At 36.0% G+C, this 18628-nt stretch overlaps 1 protein-coding gene across 1 annotated transcript in view; it reads left to right on the top strand.

Moving 5' to 3' along the window:
* LOC131051126 (uncharacterized) overlaps positions 1-18628 on the top strand; it is a 238784-nt gene that overhangs the window by 141009 nt on the left and 79147 nt on the right. The window contains exons 9-10 of the mRNA XM_057985499.2: positions 6928-7086; positions 7271-7308. Of these exons, the coding sequence (XP_057841482.2) occupies positions 6928-7086; positions 7271-7308 (197 nt within the window). The remainder of the gene's footprint in view (positions 1-6927; positions 7087-7270; positions 7309-18628) is intronic.

The following is an 18628-nucleotide window of genomic DNA, read 5'->3' as shown; positions in this document are numbered from 1 at the left end:
TTTTGTCATTTGTCCAATAAGGTTAAATCAATCACATAAAAATTAACCCCCTAATTATATGTTCATGATTACTTTACAAATAAACCCGATTAGATTGTATCAATAATCTAAATTAAATTCCAAACTAAAAATTATATATAATAATATAAATAATTACATAAATATATATATTCTACGAATATAGTATTATATAATTATATCACATTAAAATATATAATAAAAAGATGATTTAATTTGAAATATCTTTCATTTCCAAAATAACATAATTAAAACCACAGAAAATACTATATACATATATATATGTAATATTATTATTATTATTTTTTTACATATTAAAAATTAAGTAAAAGAAAGAAACCGAATTTATAAACTTCGGAGAGCAATTTTAAAAATAGACGATGCAGTTTTTTTTGTTTTTTTTATTATTATTATTATTATTATTTTTTTAAAAATTCCAATAACCTAAAAAAAACATTAAATTTTATTTCCAGGGAATCTAATTAATACAAATTTTCTCCAAAATACTAAAATAAAACAATTTCTCCAAAATACTAAAATAAAACAATTTCTCCATAACTTTTAATAACCCAATAAATTTAATTAAAATTAAATTCATTACCATAGTAACTAAATAATTACACAGAGATGTACAAATATTGACAGAACAACCATAGCAAAATATCGAAACCAATACCAGTCTAGAGGACATTTTCTCTGGCAAAACCCATTTTCTCCCAAAACTTGCAACTTTTTATACACAGTAAAACATCCTGGCAAAATTTGCCATAATCTCTTTTCCCAATCCTCTCAAAATTTTAATCTAAAAACACCCAGGAAATAACTTATTTCCATAAACCAAAAATCAACTTCAGGAATGGACATAAGCCAAGAACAAGAAATAATCAGACAAGATTTTAGATTTGACAAACATCTTAACACACACATCATTCAGAAAGAAGAAATAAATAAAATATTTTCTTTAAAACAAACAATCAAATGAAGCCACCCAACCTGGTATAGCTTTCCTGGAAGAAATTTGTAGAAGAGAACCAATCCTTCAACAAGCTTCCAAATAAATTTCTCTTCACCTAAATCCCTGACTTGTTTCCAGTCTCCCTCTAAAATAAAGACCTATTCCCCTTTTTAAACTAAAATTCTAGGTTGAATATATTTTTCCCAAAAACCTAAATTTAGTAATAAAAGCAATTTTATTTTCTATTCTAATTTTCTAACATAGGATAAGTTAACATGCAATAATTAAAAATCATTTTTCTTTCTTTTCTTTTCTCATGCAAATTAATTAATTTTCTAAATAAAGAAATTAAAGCAATACTTCAATTCTAATTATTATTCATTTATTTATTTAAAATTCTAGGAAACAATAAATGAAATTAATCTAATTTATTTTTTACTAAAATTTAAATAAAATATATTTCTAATATCATGCAACTTGCAACTTAATTTAATAACTTCTTTTAATTAACTAAATTTATAATCTCAATGCATAAAATACATAATTCCCAAGAATACCAACTATGAGATAAATCCATAAATTTAATTAATTAATTAAAACCACTAAACACACAACTGAACAAACCTCAAGCAAATACTCATAAAAAGATCAAACGACAATACACGAAAGCCAAACAAACTGATAGGACAACCAACTGACGACACTCACACGAGTGTAACTGAGTAAAATAGGGTCAACTACTATCTCCTCTACTTCCATCGGAAAATATAAGGCACGCTCAGACCTGTGAAGCCAGGTGGAGACGATACCCCGTACCTACCTGGTACTTGTACCTGCAATAACCTGCATCACCGAACCACACATGCATATATACAATATAGAAAACACGACATACACACCGATGAAGGAGAATCGCGACGTTCCCTGTCTCACTGAAATGAGTGAAGAAAAATCGTCTCCTTGCATCCAATACACTCGCAGACACACAACATATAATTTCACATTGCATAGATAAAGTAAAGTGTCAGTACATAGCAATAATCCATAAAATGCCATAAATCACAAGTACTGAAATACTGCAAATAAATTATGCATCTCATATCGAGATAAAGCATGAAATAATGTCATATAAGTCTGAATAACACATCATGGTAATGTATCCACTGAAAGTAAACAATAATAAAATATGAGTCTAATAAGTTCAAAAGAGTAGGGATACTACAGCCTGTTCTACATTGATTGTGTCACCGCTAGTACTAAATTGCTTCTTCCACTTGTCTTACTGGAAGAGCTTGTTGCACAATTCATCAAAGTTAAGGTCAACATTGGTGGAAGTAATGTTGAGAGTTTCCATGAAGTGCTCATAGGATTGTGTTTAGCTTTTTAGCATGATAACCACCATATCCTCTTCTTCTATCTTGCGACCAATGGCCTTCAATTGATCACGAACATCTTTGATCTTGATTAAATGATCCTGCAAAGTCATCTTTTCATCCATCATAATTGAGAACAACATATTTTTAAAGAAGAAAGATCTGCCTTATTTGACGTCTCATGCAGATCCTTCAAATGAGGCCAAATTAATGCACCAGTCTTGGCAGGCGATATTTTTGGAAGCATCTCATTGTTGACAAAGAACTTGAGCAATATAACCACTTCACTATTATGTTCATCGAAGTTGTCTTGGCCTTTACTCTCAGTTGTGGGACGAGCATCTTTACCAAGAACAATCTAATCTAGACACCAATATTTGAAAACGGTGAGCATCCTCTATTTCTAGGTATTGTAATTTTTACCATTGAATTTTTGATTTCTTTCCAACATGATGTTGGTCAATGGTGCCATCCCTCCCACTATCTAAGGTCTCAAAGAACGAGGTAAACGATAATTGACTAAAATTTTTAGGAGAAAATTTGAAAATCTCAAAACATCATCTACGATTTTGTGAAAAAATCGTCAAAAACAGGTCTGCTAAAAAAATGCAAAATTATGGCAGAAATCCTAGGTCTTTTAGAAACCCACAATTTAAAAAAAAAATCATCAAAAACTTGAAGACGTAAGGGGGTGACTTGACTCCTCAATTGTAAGTACCTGCTTTTAGGTTACTTATGAGCCCCTCGCAACCCATTTCTTACTCTTCAAGCCCTCTCCCATAAGAGGAGTTTTATACAAATAGTACTTTCCATGCATGTGAAAACACAAAGTATACATATGAATGCATGAAGACAGTGAGCATACACAAAGTATACACTTGTAAAAACACAGAGCATACATTTTAAGAATTATATTGTCAAATTAAGATTAATGCATATTATCTTTGACTTATTAATATCAAAATCATAACATAAGTCTACTTAGAATTGTTGAGTAAGTAACCTCCTTGCCTTTCTTTTGGAAATGAGCTATTATGGTATCGGTTCCTCCATGAAGCTCCATCTGAAATTTTCTTCCTTTTTGGATTGCAGGTTCTTAGTGTCTCCCTCTTCATATCTTGCCTTCTTATCTATATTCTCCATTTGCTTCTTCATCAATGGATGCTTCAATCACATGGACTTGGCTTCCCTTCCCACATATGTGTCTTCAATCCCATGGTTCATTGCGCTTATAGAACAAATTCTTCCTTCTTTGATCATCTCGTCCTTTTTGGCTATTGCCATTTTGGCATGCATGTCCATTTTCCCATTTCTTATTACATTGAAAGCATGTCTTCCCTCGGAATTCCTTCTTATGTTCCTCTTTATGAGAATTTTTGGAATGTGAATTTGATGTTAAAGTTTTGGACTTATCTTTGGATGGGTGATTATCAAATTTCATAGCCTTTAGGATTGCTTCCTCTAAGCTTGTGGGGTCCATGGCACTTACAATATTGTGGGTTGATTCTTTTAATCCTTCCACAAAGAGTTAAACAAGTCTCTCTTGAGAGATTTCTAGTACCATGACAGCTAAATTTTGAAATTCGGAGGCAAACTCTTCTACTGACCCTTGTTGCCTTAGTTGAGTTAGTTTCTTGAAGTACCATTGTGGATGCCTTTGATCAAACCTTTTGATGAGTTTTTGTGCAAACTCATCATAAGTGCTTATGTGTTGATGGCCTTGGGTGATGAGACCATGATGCCACCAATCATGGGCTGCTCCTGTTAAGTGTAGCACTGCAAATTTAATTGCATTCTCCTCCGTCATGGAGCTTAGTGATAGATAAGTATCTAACTTCTGGACGCATGAATGTGCTGTAAATTTCCCAAATCCTTCAAAACAAGGAAGGGTTATTGTGCTTATTCTATCTTTAAGATCCTTGTCAGATTGTCTTTTTCTCTTCATATTAGGGATGGCCCTCATTTTGCAATCACAATAAGCTCTAAAAGACACATTCCCCTTTAATTCAGGATCAAGTTTAGAATATGCTTCTAGGATTGCATCAACATTATCCACAGGTTGGGTGTTTGCTTCTTCTCCTTCTTCCTCTTGGACTTCATTTGGTAGGAAGGGGGGTCTAGTTGGTCTCATATGGGGAGTATTGTTATGATTATTTTTTGAATGGTTGGAATTGGTGTCCCTTCCATTACTCTGGTGGGGTCTAGCCTGATTTTTACTGATTGACTGTATAGCTTGAAGGAGGAGTTGATTAGTTCTCTCATTTTGTTTCATTAATTCTTTGGTGGTTTGAGCTGTTTGCTCCATAAAGGCTCTTAAATCATTGCTTAACTGCTCACTCATATTATTTCCTCTTCTTGACATTAACTAAATTTCACAGGATGGCAGGAAAGTTTCCTCTGATACCACTTGTAATGTCCCCATTTGGGATTTGCCTTAATTTATTCCTGAGACAACCATTCAAACTTTAAATGAGAACTAGAATATAAAATTTTACCCAAACTGACGACATCTCATGATTAATTTAAATTCTAAGAATAGTTCAAAAGATCGACTTATCTTGATGACTTTTTCTGATCTGTATACTTGAGATATATATCTCAATTGTTATAGTGCTGCTTAACTGATATGTCTGTAGGAGCCTGCCACAGTGTGGTGCTCTCTCTGATTTAGATCTTGTTCAATATGCAACTAATTATTGATATTGGGTCAATTCCCCAACTAGGTCGATCCAAAAGGATAAGAATGTTAGATGTTCTTCTTGACAATATGTAATATCCCTTATCTGGTTATTTCATGTTTTGCCTTCAGTTGGATAGATTGCATAGAGATATTTACAACTTATATAAAGAAACGACCCAACTCGGATTGATAGTCACATTTAAGTTTATTAAAAGAAAATATAATGTAATTGTCTGTCACGATAGGTAAATACACATCAGATGTAAAATTTTGATTTAGTGTAGTCTGATATAATTATTGACAAATATGCTTAGTCACTGTTCCTGAATAAAGGCTTTAATATTGTGCGCTTGCATGTAAGAGGCTATGCCTTGGTCTGTTCGTTGTCTCTGATCTTAGTCTTTATGTCTCTGTGATAATAGTGGACGCTGTTTCTGCTTGTCAAATCCTTCGTTACATGCATCTATGCCCTTGCAAAGTGGTGGATACACCACCTTCATTGGGCTGTCTTAACACTCTGCTATGAATCGATAAGAATAACAAATGCCACGTGATATACGTACATAAATTCCTACCCATGCCCCCAATGGAATGATATCGAGTGCCTCTATATACCTTACCATACGATGCATTGTCTCCAAGAGACGTGTCCACTGTCTACCTTTACCGCGCTACTGACTTGTAATCGCATCCCTTCATTATTAATGCTATCGTGGTCTCCATCCTTTGTTAATCACTCCTTGTCCATATATAATCAATCTTCTTACTAACCAGTGATTAATATATCTGGTCCACTATATTTTCCATTTCTTTTTGTCTTCAGCAAATCGCTGGTCTTAATCAGTGGTTATGTGATTTGTTTCTTAATTGCACCCTTTTAATTATTTATGATATCAGTCCTTGTTTGCCTCCTAGACTAAGTCAAATTTGATTATATTACAGAATATCACTGTCTATTGTGAGGGGACAATCTCTGACACCAGTAATTTACTTATATTTAATTTAATAATTAACTTTATTTATTGTTTAGGATGATTGCTATTCAATTATATATTGTTTTTATTGAATAGTTGTTTTTCTAAATTTATTTATTATTATATTTGTTTTTTAATTATTTTGTTATTTGGTCAATAATATAATATTGTAAAATTTATATTATTATTTGATAAATATGAAGTTAATATTAATATTTAATAAATATAAATTATATATTAAATATTGTTTATTATTATCATTTAGTTCATTCTATTCATTTATTTGGTTATATATATATATATATATATATTTTAATTGTATTATTAAGTTCTATTTTAGAGTGGGCATCATCATGTTTTGATTGTTTAGATGGGGACATCACATATTTTGATGGATCTCCATACCCAGGTCCAAAGCACTGTCTTGGGTAGAAGCTGAAAGGATGCAGCTGAAAACAATGGGTCTTACTATTCTCCAGCTAATTTTAATTGGATGAAATGTCTGAGGCTTTATCAACAATTCCATTTGGTGCCTATCTTGCAATCATCGCATTCAAATCGCAACATATTGATGCAAGCGTTTGACCACAAATTCATATCCCTTCCAAATGCTCTGCCATTTTAGAAATATGTCTATGATGGATTGCACATTATCAGGAAAAGAACCCACTTGCACTGGTATGCATATACTTATCACTGGCATATGCATAGTAAAATAAATAAATTTTCAAATTTTATATAAGATGATCTTATAGACTGTGACATGATTTAAGTTACATCTAATGTCTTTCTTTGTACTATATTTTTGAAATTGTGATTATGTGATATTGCCATTATGTGCTGGGAACCCTTCCTGATATTGCGTTTCATGCCCTTTCTTAATTTGTTGTATTTAGAAATCCAATACAATGGTTATTGATTGTGCAGCTCCATTATCAATGAGTGCTATAGAGCAGGCAGTATTGGAAAGTAAAGAAGGCCGCATCATGACAATGGACCGCATTCAAGCCTGCCTTGATCAAATGTCTTCTGATTCTGTTGGCTATTTAACTCGTGCACGGGAAATGGATGGACAATACATTATTAGTATCCTGTTTAATTTCTAAGCAATGGTTGCATGTATTCTTTGGCAATCTAACACATACATTTAATAATATTTAATTTCAGGTGGTCATTTTTGTTGAACATTGAAATAAGATTCATGCATTTAATGATATTTCAGTTTTATCTGGGTTTAGCTAGCACTAGCAGTCTTCCTATGACTTTCCAGACATGCACAAAATCCTTCTAGATGCTCGTAAAAGTGAGGTACACTTTGTTTCCTTGATTCTTCAATCATTTTTAAATTAATTTAATTTGAGAATCATTTTGTTAACGATTCTGGGTATAAGAAATTCAAGGCTTCCACATTCTTTGATATTTAGAAAAGGAAGATGCTTTTGGAACAACAGGGTGAAATTTTTAAATATTGATGTTTTGGATCACTTAAGTGGTTCCTCATTGGGATGGGACTAGTATTATTGGAAATGGACTAATAGCTCCTGATATACGTAATTCTTGTGAAGTCCATGATTTCAATTGAGGAATGCATTTGAAAAATATTAATAAATACAAGTGAAAAATATTAATAAATACAAGTAGCTGTCACTAAAATTTAAATGTAACTAAGCTGTTACAAGCAAAATCAAATGTAACTTAGCCATTTCCAAAAAAGAATATATAGTTGTAACCACTAATTAGTTACAATCAACTTTCAATTTTTTAAAGCAAGGTGGTTTACCTAATCTGATTGATAATGGGTCTCTATGAATCATTAAGACCAAAACCATTTCCACTATAAAGCTCATGAATGATATAAGTATACATGATGCCTTTTATGGATGGCCAAAATTAGCCATCTGGAACACTCTTTAAGAATCATAATGAACAAGTCAAAGATGCTCATGCATGTAACCCCTCATGAATGATCTTATCATAGTAATTCTCACATTGAATGAAGCGTCATAACTTGTGATGCATCAAATTACAAGAGTGATTGTTTACTAAACACACAAAATATAGAAAACCATATTTTGGGATGATGATTGGTTGATTCCCAAAATGCTCTTGAATCAAACACCATGGGTAAGTAAAAGTGTTGAGCCTCGCTTGTGTCTTAGCTTCAATATCTTCAATCATATAACAATGTGTGCCCATTTTTGTAGGAGTTAACCAAGTTGCATCTTCTTCAACTTTGTTCTTTTGTTTAACAAGATATTCAATTTATCCTCTTACCCTAGTCTTTTTGGAAACTCTTTGCTTTAGAATGCACTGTATCTCTTCCTTTTGCCTTTTTGGCACGTGTTCGCCAATTTGAGACCTTCGTTTCTGTTGAACCCACGACATGACTGAGAGGGGGGTGGGGTGAATCAGTCTGGATCTAAAATAGTGATCTATCAAACTTTAAGCAATTTTTGACTATTCTACAAGAATAGTGAAAACATCAACCATCAACACCTGAACACCAAATATACGTGAAAAACCCAGTAGGGAAAACAGTGAGAATCACACTCACAATATAAATAAAATTGATTACAATGTTTTAGGCTCATTGCCAAGGAGCAATATGCACCTAATGGACTTGCAAGGCTAACGCATACAACCTTAGTGCAAGATATAATGATTTGCACAATTGAAAACTCACTTCTTTAGGGTTGCTGCCCAAGTTTCGGTCTCCATTCGAAAATTAGCTTGCCTTGCTTTTTGTTAAGTTAATCGAGTCATTTTATCGAGTTGTTGGTTTTGAGTCATCTTTAAGAACACCCTTCGAAATCCGACAACCTATTTGGAACTAATCGAGGTCTATGTTTCCGTTTGTGTAAGACCAAGTTCAAAAATGCTTGTCCAACTCTGACATTGGTTCTCGAACCTCTGTTTGGGCCCGATATTGGAAATGGAATAGCAATTTGAAGGATTGATCAAGTTTAATGTTTGTAAAGATTCATTTCCAAAAGTGCCATTGGAATCCGATAGAAGTTTTGCAAGTTCCTTCCTATAAAGCATTTTTGGTTTGAAAGCTAGTTCAAGAACCGAAGGTGCTCGACGACAACTTTTTTGAACCATTCTTTTTGAAGACATAAGGAGGATTATTGATAAAATTGCATGTAGCCATCATAGTGAGTTCCAGAACATGAAGCGAAACCTGACAGAGCAACTGTAAGTTTTCAAAAGGTGACTTGGATGACGTAAATAGGGATAGAGCCGAATATTAATGGCAAAATAAAAATAAATAGAGAGAAAAGGAAATCTAGGGCACGAAAATTTTCTGCAACTGGGGGCATCATTACATAGAGCCTCCTGATAAAAACACAAGTCCAAAGAAGACCCGCGGAGATGGTTCAACACCAGACATAGGAGCAAAAGAGCAAAATGGACAAAGAGAGTTTAGAGGGTCTAGTAGAGGCACTACTGGAGAGTTTGAGAAGCTTGATAAACTCGTTGTCATCACAAACCTCCTTCTCATAAAAAGTTGTAATGGACACCCGATCGGATGGGACTAAAGAGTTGTTAGCTCAATTGTAGGTAGGTAGCCACTTTGGCCATGTCACACAAAGTTAGATTAAGAAGTTGAGAAACAAAGACCTTTCTTTCATTGAGAATTTAGGAAGATCTTATAATGAGTTGATAATAGCAAGGAATAGTATATCATCAGAAATCACTATTGCCAAGATGGAGGAGACCGCTCATAAGGAAACCATAGGTTTGTTAAAAGAAGTCATCAACATGGGTATGGATGTGGCAGCTACTAGAGGTATAATTCCTTCGCAAAACCCCCCTTGTAATATATGGATTCACAATTTGGAATAGAAATGTGAGTGTTTGCATAAAAATATTACAGAGAAGAACTGGTTACTCAAGGAAGCTAACAAAATGATCACTCAAGTGATCATGGGGTTTGAGGATATTGGCTATGAATTAAGAAGGAAGGGTAACTCAGGTATTGCATCAGCTAATGAATTGAAAACAAAGTTTTAGTGCAATATTGATAATTTAGCTGACCGAAAAGTCTTTAGAGATGATCAACATGATGAATTAGTGAGGATAGATGCTTTTCTGCTTTGGTGTGTTAACCACTACAAAGCATTCATCGCCAAAGCTGATGAAGTGAAAACCAGTAAGGCTTTTTGGGCTCTGCAAAGTAATAGGGTTATCGGCCCTAGCGACGATGAGATTGCAGCTGCCATCAAAGTGTTGCAAAATCTCAAAGATCAACAAGACAAACAACAAATTACCCAAGCAAGAGATACAATCATTGCCCCATGACTCTTTATTCCTATTTATAAATTTTGAGATACCACTCGTGTATTTTCTTTTTTATTTATTCTAAAGAACTTGATTGTTTCTGGTAATGGTTCTTGTAAAGAACCGGTTGGTGTAACTAACGCATGGTTATGGAAAAGGTGTTTAAATATGTGAATTGAAAACACTAGAAGGTTTTGAATTTTGATCCCCCTTATGCTTTGACATATGATTGAGAATTGTTCAAAAAAGGGCAATTTTATTTCAGCTTTGTTATGGGGAGAGGGATAATATTTTTTGTTGCAGACCTAATCACCATATTAGGGCTGAATGGTCTTTGAGCCATTTGCTTTTATCATAAGAAGGGAGGAGATATATATTGAATCTTTTTGTTTGTGTGTTTCTTTTGACTGTAGATTGCCTTTTAGTTGTCATAGTTGTCCTTTGTTATTTTCTTGTTCTATTAGATTATGTGTATGTTATTGCAGAATCTTTGAGTTCTAAGTTATTCATGCATCTAGAAAATAATTTTTAAATCTTTCCCTCGTCTGTCCGTTATGGGTGCTGAGTGGATGATCTTTGTGTCACTCATCTCTGTTTCCCTTTGTTTCTAAACCTATAATCGCATTTGTGTCATGGCTATGCACAGATGTTAGTGTTGTGCCCTTTTCACAGATCGCCCCATTGCAAATGGGGACCCCCTCTTTCTTGCTTTTCGCATCTTGTTGGTTTAGCGTTTTGGCAGCATAGTCAACAATTTTGAGTTCCAGTGCCCGAGTCTTGAAGTTTTGAAATGCAATCAGGCCTAATTATCATTAGGGTTTTAAAAAATTTGTATAGGATCAAGTGCGTAAAGGTTGAGAATTTATATGATCCTAATTTTGTCTAAGTGTAGACCTTTTGAGCGTAAACGTGTTTTTAAATGTCCTTGTCGGTGATATTTTGTGCCTAGGTCCTTTAGGGGTTGTTTTCTTGCTCCTAGGAGGTTATTCAAGTTGAACTTGCACTTAATCCTGATGAAGTTCCTTTTGTTTCGCTCAAATTTTGGTAAATTTGCCTAAGTCTCGACGTGTTTTATTGAAAATTTGTCCAGATGATTTTGAGTAGTTAAATCACTAAATTCTTGATGAAAATCCATGTTTTAAGGGTCTAAACGTCAGAATTCATGATGGGAGGTGCTTTTCCCCCCACATTTCCGATGATCTATGATTTTCCCCCACCCAAAATCTTGATGAGAGAAGAATTTCCACTAGATTTCCGATGGAGGGCGATTTTCCACTAGAGGGCCAATTTTTGACTAAGTGTTGGGAAATCTTCCTGATGACCCATGCTTTTCCCCTGGGAGTGCAGATGACATTGATGTAGATGAAATTCATGTTCCTAATGTAGATCAATTTTCTACCAGGGCAGTTAATGATCGAATTTTGAGGATTTTTATGTGGATAATTGTTCCTGATGAAGGGCAAATTTCCCCAAGTGGCAGTTGTGATGAAATTTGATTTGGATGACTATCCTAATAGGGGTCGATTTTCCCCCAAGATGGTTTTTTGGACTTAAGTGCTGAAATGAATTGAAATTTTGACTCCAGATGGACGGCGATTTTCCCCTGGGAGTATTTTTGTGCGAATGTGATGAATTTTGATTGGGATTTTTATCCCAAAGAGGGGTGATTTTCCCCCAAGGGCACATTTTAGTAATTTTAATAAATTTTTATTTGGATCCAAATGTGGGGCGATTTTCCCCCAGGGGTCAAAAGTTGATTAAATTAAAAGAAAATTAAATAAATGAGCCCCAAATTTAATTGTTTTTGCAATGAACAAGGATTATTTATAATAAAAAACAATTAATTAATGATTTGCAATGACCATTTAATGATTAAATATTTCTAGAAGCAAATCGATTTTCCCTGGTAGGCTATAAAAGAAAAGTTTTATCCGACATTGCTTGTGGTGAAAACTCGATGAGAAAACAAGTTTAAAAGAGGTTGGCCAGCATTAAAATATTATTATACCTGCTGAGTGTTGCATTTAAGTGGCAGATTGAAGACAAGTTATTGGTTTCAGCTGGGCGATTTTTGTCTAAGTGTCCATTGGACACCATTTGAGGGGCTGGAACTGTAGATTAAGGGGTAATTTTGCATAGTCCAACCTTGGTGCCCCATTGAAAGAGGAGATTACAGCGACTTAAGTGGCTGATTGAGCCACCATTATTGGCGATTTGGAGTTTTTCAACCTTGGCGCCACCCTTGAAGCTGGATGATTTTGGTTTGGGAGGTTATTTCCCTCTTAGTTGGGCGATTTTGTTGATATGTTGAATGATAGGAGGCTGCCATTGTTTTCAGACTTAGCTGGGCACCATTGCTGGGAGTTATTTTGTCCTCCATTGCTGGCTAGAAACACAATTTTCAGATTTATTTTTCACCTACAAGCTATCCCACACTATGGCAATTTTGCTTGAAGACCATTTAGAAGGTATTTTGAAGCATTTTCAGCGATCATCATTGATGTTGCAGGTCTGAAACTCCATTCTTGCAGGCTGTCCTTAGACTAAACTTCATTTCCAGCCACCTTCATAGCTGGGCGATTTCATTGGGGAAGTGTGTTTATGACATTTTATGGTCATTTTCTGAGTGTATCACTATTATTTGAGGTGCTGGTAAGTCTGAAACTTCATTTTTCAGACTTGTCGTCAGACTATTTTCTTTCATTAGCCCTCTATTTATACCCAGATTTGACTATATTCGCCTTGGGAAGGTTATTTGCATCAAGTATTTGCATTTTACATGGCTACAACATTGTTTAAGTGACTGATTTTAAGTGTTGCAGGTTGTCCTCAGACTTATTGGCAGCCATTAGTGAGCTTGGAATGGTGTCTTCAGACATTTTTATAGTGAAAATCAGACTTTTCACACCTTTCCAAAGACATTTCTAGATTTGGTATACTCCTTTGAACTTTGATTTTGATGAATTTTCTGAGTATACTAATGTCTTCAGACTTAGTTAAGTCTTAAAATAATGATTTCTAGAGGTTTTATGAGGGTTTTGACCCTATTCTTATCATGTTTACATTCTATTTTCAGAATTTGTTAGAAATGCGGATGAAATTTCTGATTTCCATTCCTAAAAGCGTCTAAATAATTAGAAATCAAAACTTATTTAATTCTGAAAATGGCTATCGGGATGATTTTTTTCGAAGTTATTAACTTCCAACTTCGTACAGGTACAATGCCAAAGTCCAGGATTGGGATTCGGAAGGACCAATTGAAGATAGTCCAGGAGGGATTCTATCCGGAATCCAAGTTGTCACCCAAATGAAAGGAGATCACGGACACGAACATGCACTTCTTGAATATGGAGCAGATGCAGCAAAGGATGTTCGGAACAAGGAACCAGATTCCCTCTCCTACCTACGCAAACATCATGAGGAGTGGTATTTATCATACCACTAGATTTCCATAGTCCAGACAGTGCAGCGAGTCGATCCTCTCTCCAGAATGATCAAGACTCCCAAAGGTGTAACCATTGCCTTCCTTGTTGAGGATGCAGTTGTTGAAGTGTTTGGAATTCCCCGCAGTGCAGGCATGAAGGACAGGACAAGGGATGAGTATAAGGCGAAGTTTAAGTTGAAAGCGGATGCGTGCAAGACTATAATGAACAAGGAATGGATGATTGAGCCAAGGCCTCATCATTCCAAGGCTCCCAAGACACTTATGTGCACAGATTTGCAGGAGGAATACAATGATTTGGTGTTCCTACTTAACCAAGTGATGGGGATGCCACAAGGTGCATTATTTGATGGATGGATGTTCTATTTTATCCAGGATTGTCTGAGAGAAACGATGATCAATTGGTCAAAATCCATCAACGACAATCTGGATTTTTAGTTGAGAAATGTGGAAAGATCCAAGTCATTCGCCATGACTTCCTACCTTGTGTATATACTTGCGAGATTTGTCACATACAAAGGATCGATATGCAAAGGAGAAGTTGGGAATGGACAAGGACAGTACAAGAGTTATGAATGCTGTCCGTAGTTGAATATGTATAGAGTTGAAGATTACAAGAGGGTGAATGATGTGTTCACCATGTCTATTGCAAGGATGTTGCAAGGCGGAATCCACAAGAGGTTGTCTAGATAGGCAACAAAATTGATTGAGCAATATGGATCATGGTACATATAGTTTCCCACTTTCACATACTAAGGATTCAGGGATTTCAATCCGAACCATACAAGCATCCTAGGTATCCTATAGACAGAATGATCTTGTTGGAGGTGGTGAGACAACTTTTAGAATTCGATTTCATCCTGAAGGATAAACATAGGATCGAGATGACTTTTCCTATTTCCATAGGAAAAACATTGGAAGTATGCTAATCCGCTACTGCAGCTAGTACAATGATTGATGAAATTGCATTCTATCGCTTGGGGACTTATAAGAAAAGAGAAAGATTTGATCCGCATAAGAAAGTTGGAAGGATTAGAGGAGATAGATTCATACACAAGGTGGACATCAAAGATTATTGGACCAACTTGATGGATGAGCACGCCATGAAAAGAAGAATGTGGTCCAAAATGTTCGTGGATTTCATGAGGAAGTGTGAACTCTTTCCCATTCCTGATCAAGTATTGGATGATAAGGATCGTAATCATCCACAATATGAAAATGAAATGAAGAAGGCCATCCTATTGCCTAGTTGGTCAGAGGAGGAGGTGACGAATTTGAATGAATCGATGAGAGAAGTCATGAGTTTCTCTAGAGAATGGGTAGACAAACAAATGAATAGATTGGTTGATATGGGTGTTGCCAGATAATCCTCAGGAGTTGCATGTCACAACCATATCCGCACCACCTAATGATGATGATGATCAACTGGGATCTTCCATTGTCCTTTTGGAGGTTAGCTTGGGAAAGAATGTGTATGACTTGACTAAGGACAAGGGAAATGATGATGATGATGATGATGATGATGTTATCTCGTCATTGAAGGAACTTGATCGGGAGATGTGTCTTGATAACAGGATGGAAATGATTGTCATTCCCGATTGGTTGACGAGGAGCATGGAGAAAAGTAAGAACATGGTAGATGCACAACCTATTGATGACATTGATGATTACTTAGCCAGGAGCAACAAGGAAAAGGAGCCTATTGACGTGGCTAAAATCGTATCGCTACAACTCTATCCGGCCAATGCAGAATAGAATTTACTCGTTGAGTATCCTATCCTCTCTTGTATAAGGAAATCCCTAATGTTGTTTCAAATTGATCAATGGGGATGACCTCAATGTTTCGGCTGTCAAATCATGACTGCAGGATAGCTCAACCGTCTGATGTGTTTTGCTGGAAACACAAAGGGGACTTACGGTTAGGTAGAATCGGTTCTGTTCGTATGGGTTCCTATTGATGTGTCTTTTGTACACGACCAAACACAGAATAAAATACCTAAAGGTACCTTATCCTCTCTTGAATAAAGCTTCCCTGAATGCTGAAGATCTCGTAGAAGGATCAATCGGAGTAGCTCCAAGGTTTTGATTGTAGGTTCTCTACGTGTGGATAAGCTCTTGCGGTATTATGTGATTTTGCTGGAATCACAAGGGGACTTACATTCGATGATCTGAGCGTCTGATTTGCTTTGGATATCACTGGAACGTGGGTCTTTATTGATCCTTGATTTTTAAAAAAGGGAAAAAAGGATAAGGGTTGGAGAGGAATTTAATTCTAACACTAAGAATGTAGGAGCAATGGATGACCTTTGATGAAACTCTAACTAAGTCTTGCTTTGACATGCTAGGATCATCTCCACAAGGTTAGTGCAATCTTCTAAGGAAAGCTTTATGATGTTTAGATCACCGCTACAAGCATAGACACCGTCAGGTTGATGCATATCAATGAAGAAGCGATAATTGAAGTTAAGCTTAAGCTGAATGATTCCAGTTGACTACACAAGGCAAGTTTGCAATCAACAAGCCGCTAGTAGTATGGATATACAAATTTCATCGTTTATCATACAAATTTCTTCCACTCATCTAATAACATCAAATCAAATTTGAGAAGTATAGAGACCATGCAAATTGTTGAATCGACACATAGAATTCACCATTTCTTCAATGAAGTTTACAAGTCTTTTGCAGCAATGTCTTAGCAACAATCTTTGCCTTCTCTTTCTACTCTACTCTAAAATGCTACTAATTATTGACTATTCTCTCTAACTATTTCCTATTCTTTGACTATTAACCTTTACAAATGAAGAGCGAGGGCTTTATATAGAGAGCCCCTTACAAATTGATGGCTCTGATTGTCTTAGAATCAATGGCTAGGATTACAAGATGGAAACCCTAATTAGGGTTTGTTATAACAAACTTCCTTAACCAATGAGAAAATTACATTCTAGGAGTGAGGACCAATAGGAAGCAGGGGTAGGTGCCTCAAAGTTTGTGTCGTCCCTGATAAATTAGGTACATTGAATCTGGTCATGCTGAGGTGGACCAATCCAACTGGAGGAAAAATGACTGGGATGCCACCTTGTCTGACGTCTGTGTCTTGGTTAATCCTCCTCTGTCCTTGATGTGATGAATGGTGTACCTCTTTTACTCCCAAGTGCTTGATGAGGCTTTCTTATTGTCAAGTCTTCCTTCTTCGGTAGCAAGCCTTTCTTTGTCATCTTGTGGTTTCTTAGTGTGGCGAAGTGAAGGTTTTGGAGGTAGTTGGCAACTCCTTGAACACATGTAGTCTTCCAGTGCTTCAAACACACCTTGAGTCCACCTTTATGCCTTTGGAATGTCCTTGATGATGATGGACTGGAACAGGTCGTCCTTGTCTTGATCTTCTTCCATCTGCAAAACAAACCAAAAGGTGATTAAGGACACATAATAAATTCACTCAACATAACATTTTCTACCTTAAAACATCAACAAGAAGACATCAAAATGAAGTCCGCTCAAGATTCTTCCCAGGGACAGGCCCTATAAAAATTTCGCTCTGGACCCTTTGGAAGGGTCAGGAGCGAAATTTGCATTTAGCTCAAATTTCATCATTTCCTTTCCTTGAACTTCTCTTGACCTTTGAATCGCTTTCTTTTGAAGACATCATTGATTTGACCCCCAAAAAGACCAAAAAGAGGATTTCGCTCTACACCTAGGCCAAGGACAGGACCTATAGGGAATTTCACTTTGGACCCTTTGGAAGGTTCAGGAGCGAAATTTGCATTCTAGGACAAAATCTTCACATTTTGTGAACACAACTTGTTCAAATGCATGCCTAGAGATGTTTCTAATCTCAATCAATACTAGGTTTGATGCAAAATTGGAGCAAAATAGAGTTCTTAAGGATTTTGCTCTGGACCCTTTGGAAGGGTCAGGAGCAAAATTCACATTCTAGGACAAATTCTATGATTTCTCTACTCCAAAATGCCTTCCAAGGCAAGCATACACTAGTCTTCTCTCCACCAAGGCCTGGGAATCCATCTCTTGACCTTCATCATGAGCAAATTAGGTGAAATTGAGAATATCGCTTTGGACCCTTTCGAAGGGTCAGGAGCGAAATTCTTGACTTGCTTGTTTTCCTTCACCAAGGTCTATCCTTTTCACTCTCTATACTTGGACTCTCATCTTTGGATCCGTCTCCCATACATGCAACACTTGCTTGACCCTCAAAATGGCTAGAAAGGAGAATTTCGCTAAAAATCATGGCCAGGGGCAGGACCTATTTAGGATTTCGCCTTGGACCCTTTGGAAGGGTCAGGAGCGAAATCCTTGTCCTAGCTCAAAATCTTGGCCATTGGTGGCCACAATCCATTCGAAGGCATGCCTAGGGGTCCTTCCAAGCTCAATCTACCTTGATCCACACTTGGCTGGACACAAAAATGAAAGTAAAAGGTGGATTTTAGGAATTTCGCTTTGGACCCTGTGGAAGGGTCAAGAGCGAAATTCACCTTCTTGAGCTTATTTCATCATTTTTCCACTTCAATTCACCTCAAAAGGGCAAGGACATATCAATTTATTCCTATCCAGGCCATAAAAAACCAAAAGTTTGACTTGTTTTGAAGGGGAAATAGGTGATCTTAGGAATTTCGCTCTGGACCCTTTGGAAGGGTCAGGAGCGAAATTCTCCTTCTAGGCCAAAATCCTTCACATTTGGTGATCACTAGCAACTCAAAGCCATGCTTAAAGACATCTCCAATCCTAATTCACCCTAACCCACACTTGGCTTGGCACAAAATTGAGAAAAAAGGGAGGTTTTGGGGAATTTCGCTCTGGACCCTCTGGAAGGGTCAAGAGCGAAATCCAAATTCTAGGCTTAACTCTTCATCTTTTCAACTCAAATCTTCCTTGCAAGGCAAAAATACACCACTC

The sequence above is a fragment of the Cryptomeria japonica genome, chromosome 3 (assembly GCF_030272615.1).
Source record: "Cryptomeria japonica chromosome 3, Sugi_1.0, whole genome shotgun sequence".
NCBI classification, from domain to species: Eukaryota; Viridiplantae; Streptophyta; class Pinopsida; order Cupressales; family Cupressaceae; genus Cryptomeria; species Cryptomeria japonica.
Note: the sequence above shows the minus strand (reverse complement) of the source record. Positions and strands in the feature narration are given on the sequence as shown.